General features: G+C 46.8%; 2 protein-coding genes across 2 annotated transcripts; one reads left to right on the forward strand and one right to left on the reverse strand.

Moving 5' to 3' along the window:
* Nucleotides 1-641: 641 nt before the first annotated feature.
* On the forward strand, nucleotides 642-1,406 carry LOC136470092 (uncharacterized). The gene is made up of 2 exons (XM_066468051.1): nucleotides 642-886; nucleotides 1,094-1,406. Exons 1-2 carry the CDS (start codon nucleotides 642-644, stop codon nucleotides 1,404-1,406), a joined length of 558 nt encoding a protein of 185 aa, XP_066324148.1.
* Nucleotides 1,407-1,956: 550 nt separating this feature from the next.
* Nucleotides 1,957-6,397, reverse strand: LOC136473874 (DNA repair protein XRCC3 homolog). Its single transcript, XM_066471511.1, has 2 exons — nucleotides 5,504-6,397; nucleotides 1,957-2,139 (listed from the first exon to the last, which is right to left on the reverse strand). Exons 1-2 carry the CDS (start codon nucleotides 6,364-6,366, stop codon nucleotides 1,974-1,976), a joined length of 1,029 nt encoding a protein of 342 aa, XP_066327608.1. The 5' UTR covers nucleotides 6,367-6,397; the 3' UTR covers nucleotides 1,957-1,973.
* Nucleotides 6,398-7,701: the final 1,304 nt, after the last annotated feature.

Here is a 7,701-nt window from a genome sequence, read left to right on the forward strand (position 1 = left end):
TATTTGTCGTCCAATCATAGTCTAATTAGACTTAAAAGATTCGTCTCATGAATTTCGTCTAAACTGTGTAATTAATTTTATTTTTTATTTATATTTAATGCTCCATGCATGCGTCCAAAGATTCGATGTGACGGGAAATCTCGAAAATTTTTACAAAATGGAAGAGAACTAAACATGCTCTTGGCTCGTTCGCACACCACGGAAACATGAAAAACCATCCACACGTGCTGCCATATATGCATCACCTATGGCTACCCTCCCTGGCCACCACGGTGGGGCTGACCTGACTGGCTGTGGCTGGGACCCGAAGGGTTGTCAGGAGGTGTCTGGCTCCATGGTCGTGGGTGGCGGCTGGCGGCGAGGCGATCGGTACAAACTACAAAACCAGAAAATGCGTGCGTGCGCACACATTACATATCCAGCGTTCGCTTGTCGGTTTCGGCAAGACTTATTCAATCCATCAGTATTTTTCTCTCACAACAAACCAGCACCCGTCAGTGTAAACCAACTCATAAACCAACCAGCGAACACGCCGATCAGCTCGGCAGCTCGCATCCCCTTCGGCCCTTCCTCGACCCCAGCCACTCCATCCGGACATCGTCGCCGCCGACGCCCGCGATTCCTTCCCTCCGCGCGCGATCATGACGAAGCTTGGGCCCACTGTTGACCATGGCGACCTGCCGCCGAAAATCCAGCATCGAATCCACGACCACAGCCTCGAGCTTGTCAGCGGCGGCAACGACGGCATCAGGTTCCATTGCGACCGGTGCAAGTTGCACGGCGCCAGCGCGAGGTACGAGTGCAGGCGCGGCGCAGCGTGCGACCTCGACCTCCACATCAGTTGCGCGCTCGCGCCTGCGCTGCGGGCGGAGGCGGAACCAGGGGGGCAATTTTTTTCGTATTTTATCATAATGTTATGATTTTTTTATGAACACTAGCTACAAATATAGAAGCATAGAAAAATATGTTGAAATGTACATTTATGTACATATTTATCACATGATGTGTCTGTCCAGCCCCTAATCAAAGTTGATGTGGTTCCGCCTCTGGCTGCGGGAGATCGGCGGCAATGAGCTGAGGAGCTCCTCGACAGGCCCCCCGGCCGGTGCCGGAGGCTCTGCGACGCGTGTGGCGGCGCCGCGCGAGGGTTCCTCTACCACTGCGCCAGCCTCGACCACGACGTCCACCCGTGCTGCGCGGGCCTGCCGGAGGCCTTCGACCTCGCCGGTCTCTCCTTCGACCTGCGCATGGGCATGGGCAAAGATGATGCGTCCCCACGCCGCTGCGCCCTCTGCGCCGACAAGACCAAGGGGCGCCGCCGCGCAAACCACGGGAGCTGGTTCTACCGCTCCGTCGGCAGCGAGGCCGTGTTCCTGCACTTGGCGTGGGGACGCATCATCTGCTAAGTAGTGAAGCTAAGAATTTTCCCATAAACGTGATCTTTACTGATCCTTAAAACCATGATGAGAACACAAAATATTCCATAAACTGATCCCTGATGGTAAAAGGGTATGATTTATTTGTGCCAATTAATTACGGATTACATCACACCTGTGGCAAATGGGTCCTTTTATACGAAAGAGTATCCCAAACATTGGACCTTGGATGACTTCTGGACTGCTTTCATGCAGCAGGTTAGCAAACATGGTGATCTTTTCCACTTCAATGTTCATGGATCCAAGAAAGTTATTAAACCACTGCAGGCAATGTTATATAAATATGTAACCTGCGGAAATTCAAACCACAACAAGAAGGAAACAGCATGCAAATATGAAAGGGGACTACATATTATAACTTAAGGGACAAGTCACAAGTCCATTATCTCATTTTGTAGATCTTCACTGCCAACCTCCTGTTGAAAAACTTTTTGGATCATAGTACCTGATACTACTGTTGAAGCACTTGCCCTTTGCAGTACTCGTCAAACCTCTTCACCATGCTTCTTTCCTCGTGGAACACCATTATTGCCAAATTCAGCAGAGAGTGAAGATTCCCACTTTCACCCCTGAATTTTCATCTTTCCCTTGGCTTTTTGCTAGAGCAACCTCTTGATTCCTCTTCCCAAGATTACACTGGAGCTTATGCGGATTTTGGTGGCCACCTAAAGCCTGAGCATTCTGGAACTTCTTAGGACAGTAGCTGCAAGAAAATATTGTTGGAATACTTGGAGGATATGACTGATGGAGCGACAAGTTTAAATTAAGCCTATCAGTATCCATATGGGTTCAGGTGCACCTAGAAATGATATGAACAATGATCAGAAAGTGATTGTTCCCTCCAGACTTGTAAGGAGATATATAAGAAGAAGCACTGGCTAGCAGCGCACTTACCTTGACATGTTTGCCTATATTTGCAATGTATGAGATGTGTGATGGGCGTAGATTGGTTTGGGGGTGTTTGGATGGTGGAGGGGGCGGCTATGGTGCCGGCCTGCCCCAGGACAGTGGCGGTGACGGCGTAGAGGAGGCAGGGGCGTGCGGCCAGGGAGAGGACGGCGGCTGGAGAGCTGGAGAGCAGGGAGAATAAGAGGATAAACCTCTATTTCCTTCTTAATTGTAATGAGTACATGACCTCTATATTTATAGTTCTTAAGGGACTTGACCTCCAAGCAATCTATAGGTAGAATCCTTATAGATTTGGATTCTCCTTGGCCCAGGCTTTGGCCGGCCAGGGCCCTACTTTGGTCCTCGCTTGTCCCAGCACTTAGGGCCAGGGATCAGCCCATGACAAGATGATTGTTTGTGTTGGCTATTTTGTGCCTTTCTACTCTGGTAACTTTGTAGACACTTTGTTTATGCTCACACCTCTGAACTGTTGCTTGATGTGCTCTGGTACTTTGCTTGCCATATATGGAGGAGATCAGCCAAAGTTGTACACAATGCTAACCTGGCATTTACTGAAAGTCTTCCCAGGCATTAAGATGGATGCTGCCCTATAAGACGGCTTTGGAAGAATACAAGTTGCATGGTCTCATTCACTAGTTATATTGTCATAATCAACCTAACCAAAGCAGGTTTGACCTGGAAGCTTGTATAGCTTAGGGTGTGTTTGGTTGAGCTGTGGCTGTGGGAAAAAGCTGCTATGGGCTGTGAGCTGTGGGAAAGCTACTGTGGGCTGTGAGCTGTAGAAAAATTGAAAGCTGTTTGGTTAAACAAGTATAAAATATACCTTCTACCTTTATCTCTCTTGAAACAACTATGGAAGAGCTTTTTATTCTACCAATTTCGAAAAGCAGAAAGCCAAAAATCAAAAGCAGGGTCAAACCAGCTTTCAAAAATATACTACGGAAAAGCAGCTGCTTCTGAAAAAGCAGCCCCTTTGGTTGAGCTTTTGGCTTTTGGAGCCAAAAGCCCAACCAAACAGACCCTTAATAATGCAACGGTGATGGTTGATGGTAGACCATCTACTTCTGTAAATTGGTTGCTTGGCTCTATCCATTTCTTGACTGTTAATTTCGATCAAATAAGAGAACTTCCATAAAATATTGCTTGGCTATCCAATAGACATATAGTCTCCACAAGAACCCAAGCCTAATTAGCCCACCTAGCAATGGCTAAAACAGTCATGCTATATACTAAATAGAGCTCAAGTTCATAATTGATGAATCATATTTTTATTCAACCGAAGTACCAAAATATAGAACCAGTTGCTGAATAAATAAAGGAAAAGAAAGGATGCACCAAGCAAGTTAACAACTATTACCGCAGGGATCTTCCTATTCTCCACGGGCCACAATCCAGCCCAACATATAGTGCTCTTGAGTAAACCACCCATCATAGCAGTGCTTCGTACATGTCTAGTTCTACAACCTAGGTTCACGTCCTCTTTGACAAGAATTTAGATGCCTATTTCTTCTTATTTACAATGCCACCTAGTTCCTCCGGGTCGAGTTTTATTTCTACAACCCTAGACCTGAATAACTAGACAAGCTAGGAATGGGCATTTGGTTATAAATTTTGCTGTTATAAATCTTGCTGTACGTACTACGTAGTGGCACTAGAGGGGAGCTATGATGAAGTTAAGGGCTTAGAAGGTGGTGCTCCATTGAATTGCCACCAGAACTGTTCAATCAAGACAGCTCACTTGTCCGAGTCAATGTATTGGTTATAGAGAGAAGCTTCAACCAATCTGATTATGGAAGAAAAACAGGTGAAACGCTGCATATTCTGGTGGAAGCTTTAGTAATGGAGCTTTGAAGTAAGACATGTTACTCCTGTTACCTGGCATAGGATACCTTCAGTGATAGTGTGAGACAACACTGCTTCATCAAGTGTGATAAATAGCTAATACTAATACCAAAGCATGTTTCAGTCACAGGATGACGTCAGAAGCATTGATCATATAAATGCACTTGTGGATGTCTTTCGTGTACTATACTAATAAAAACTATCATTGATCGTGGGTCTAATAAATTCTGTAATTGCAGTAGAAAAGATCTCTTTGTGTAGGGTTATTACTATTTTGGGTGTGCTTCACTTGACCAGTTTAATTCAATAATCAACCCTGGTGCTAATTTCAAAAGACCACCATAAATTCTTCAATATGGTATATTCTTTGACCTTCAAATGATCTCATATTGAACATTTTGCTGAGCCCTTTACACCCCAGATACATCAATTCAAGTATGCACATCATTGCTCCATATACGATGTTTTAGTAAATGCAAGCCAGAGAAAGTTCAGCTGAAAGCTAGTCCACATGTTCTGATAGCATATTACTTTCAGTAGCATCATAATTCATAAGGACCAGGCCAGTCTGCAATTGAAGTTTAAATTTGATGATTGACTTGATTGCACACTGTACTGTATCATACTGTATCAGCTACAAATCAACAACAGAAATGCTATACAACACCCATGTGTTTTAGCACAAAAAAACACATGGATTTTTTGTATCTCTCTACCTCTCTTTTTCTCACCGGTGACCACCGGCGCCGGTGACGGCGACCGGCGAGCTCGCCCTGGCGCCCGCGCCGGCCATGGCAGTGGCAGTGGTGGCGGTGACGGCGGATCTACGATTTGTCCTTCCATAGAAAAAAAAATCGTGATCTGTGATCTATGGACGCTGGAGGCTGGAGAAGGGTGAAGCCTGATGGATCTTAATTCTATGGTGCAAAAAAATTCATGTGTTAAACTGCATAAAACACATGGTTGTGTAGTAGACAGACTCCAAGCATTAATCCCATTAGTACATAAATTTACAAGCTACCAAACTTCAGTTTAGGAGCATCCAAGAAGACAGAACTTAGTTTTTTTATTTCAGACTTTGAAAATAGCCATGACGATTGTTACAAAACCTCTGTCCCCAGAAAGGTTCGATCACTTGTACATTGTGTTGTGACACGTCTAATTTACATACAAGGCTTCACAATTATTCTTAACAATTGAAGTAAAAAGGATGTGTGAAATCCAACTACCAACGGCGACATTTCATCAAACACGTTATGGGCACGCACATCTTCTGTAACGAGTCATGACAACAGACGTACAAGAGGAGCTCCTACCTCTCCGCCGGCTCGACGCCAAAGACGCCGTCCCTCCGTATCACAAACTCGCACGACCGCTCCGGAAGGTGCGGCGCGAACGCCACTTTCATCCGCCTCCTTGCGCTCCCGCTGGCGCCAACCCCGTCCACCTCCCGCGTCTGGAACAGGCGCGTATTGACGCAATTGGCCCAGGTGATCCCGAGCGCCGGGCTCACACTGCGCCCGGACGACCATGCCACGGTGTTCCCGGCGTCCCGCTCCACCACGTCCACCACCTGGTTGGTCACCACCACAACGCACTGGTGCCTGTACGCCAGCTCCTTGAGCTTCGCCGAGATCTGGAAGAAGAGCGCGGAGCGGCGCCTGAGGTCGGCGGGGGAGGCGTCGAAGTCGGCGCGGAAGAGGGAGGCGATGGAGTCGAGGAGGATGAGGCGGATGGGGAGGCGGTGCGGGGAGCGGCCGGGGTTGGCGAGCAGACGCTGGGCGCGGGCGAGGAGGGAGAGGAGGTCGGTGGGGGAGTGCGCGGCGGCGACGAGGACGTGGTCGAGGATTTTGGGGGCGAGGCGGCGGAGGCGGTGGAGGGGGAATGGGAGGTCGGAGTGGAGGAAGAGAGAGGAGGCGGAGAGCGGGGACTGGGGCGCGAGGAGGGCGAGCTGGAGGCAGAGCTGGGTCTTGCCAGTGGCGGACTCGCCGGCTATTTTGGTAACGGAGGCGGCGGGGAGGCCGCCGGAGAGGAGTCGGTCGAGGAGGGGACAGCCAAGGGAGAGCTTGGTGACGCGAGAGGAGGGGAGGAGAAGGAGAGGGTTCTCCGGGCGGGGCTCGCGCTGGCTGTAGGAGGACGAGGAAGCGGCAGAGGGGACCTTCGGCGCCGGCGGACGCATCGCCGGTCAGCTCGCCGCCAAGGCGATTGGGGTTTCGCTAGGAATCTGGTTTTGAGCCCTTGTTTAGTTCCACACCCCACCTTCCAAAAAGTTGCTACAGTACCTATCACATCGAATGTTTGCGGTCGTGTATAGAGCATTAAATATAGACGAAAAGAAAAACTAATTGCACAATTTGGTGGGAAATTGCGAGACGAACGTTTTGAGCCTAATTAGTCCATGTTTGAACACTATTTACCAAATAAAAACGAACGTGCTACAGTAACCCAAAATCCAAATTCATGGAACTAAACACGGGCTGAACCGTCCGCGGGTAGTTTGCCTGTGGGAGGAGGAAACTTTTGGGCTGATGTTTGAGCGGTCCATAGGAACGAGTAAAAGGGTTGGGCCTAGCCCCATTGTCTTTCTTTGCTTTTTTCAGTTCTAATTTTTAGAACGCAAAGTTTAAGGCGCGCGGGGTCGCGCTCCTGGTGGAGGGAGCGACCGCACGCGGCCTTGGGGCCCTGCCGAGCCTGCGCTGGGCCTGCGAGTCTGCGACGCATGCGTCCTCCCGTGCTCACATGCATGTGGCTTTTTTTTCTTTATTCTTTTTAATTTATTTAGTTTTTGTTTTATGTGAGTTTTTATTTTTATTTTTATCCTTCTTTATTTTTTATTTCGTTTGGTTTTCATTGTTTTTTCTTTGACTTTTATTTTCTATTTGTCATTTTCAGTTTCTTTTCCCGGTAGTTTCAGTTTCTTTTTATTTTAATTTTTATTTTGTATACTTTAGTTTTCAGTTTTGTTGTTGTTTTTGTTAATTTTAGTCAAGTTTTCTTTAATGATTTTTAGTTTCAGTTTTCAGTCACCTTTTTAGTTTCGAATGCTTACTAAATCCTATATATTAGTTGTATAATAACTTATCCTTTAAGTTGGCGCCTTATATAATGCTTATTCTAATAATTAGCCCCTCAAGGTGCAGCTTATCTTATTTTAGGTCGCTACTCTTGTCGTTTTAATAAACGTCCCTTCATTTTATCACCTAGTCAGGTTTCCCAGCTGAAAGTGCAATCAAGCCCTAATTATGGATTTTGGTAATAATGACCACACAATTAGAGAACTAATGAGATTTATCGAGATGATAAGCAGGGAATTCATGTTCGAGGATGCTACACGAAACGGAGGAGCCCCCAATTACAAATGTAGATGGCTTCAAACTCAAAGGAGGTTTAAATTCTTTTATATTTTGAATTTGAGTATAGAAAAGCCGTACTATAAAGGGGAACACAATGCTTAAGCTAATATATGCTACCAAGTGCTCAAACATACACATGCATCCTCAGATTCATAGTCAAG

This window comes from Miscanthus floridulus, chromosome 8, assembly GCF_019320115.1.
Source record: "Miscanthus floridulus cultivar M001 chromosome 8, ASM1932011v1, whole genome shotgun sequence".
Taxonomy (NCBI): Eukaryota; Viridiplantae; Streptophyta; class Magnoliopsida; order Poales; family Poaceae; genus Miscanthus; species Miscanthus floridulus.

Excerpts from the sequence above, each read along its gene's own strand:
- LOC136470092 (XM_066468051.1), top strand. The coding sequence starts at position 642 with ATGACGAAGCTTGGGCCCACTGTTGACCATGGCGACCTGCCGCCGAAA. Across the intron at positions 887-1,093 it reads GCGGAGGCGGAACCAGGGGG|GCCCCCCGGCCGGTGCCGGA; the intron begins GCAATTTTTTTC and ends GCTCCTCGACAG.
- LOC136473874 (XM_066471511.1), bottom strand. The coding sequence starts at position 6,366 with ATGCGTCCGCCGGCGCCGAAGGTCCCCTCTGCCGCTTCCTCGTCCTCC. Across the intron at positions 2,140-5,503 it reads GGCGTCGAGCCGGCGGAGAG|CTACTGTCCTAAGAAGTTCC; the intron begins GTAGGAGCTCCT and ends ATTTTCTTGCAG.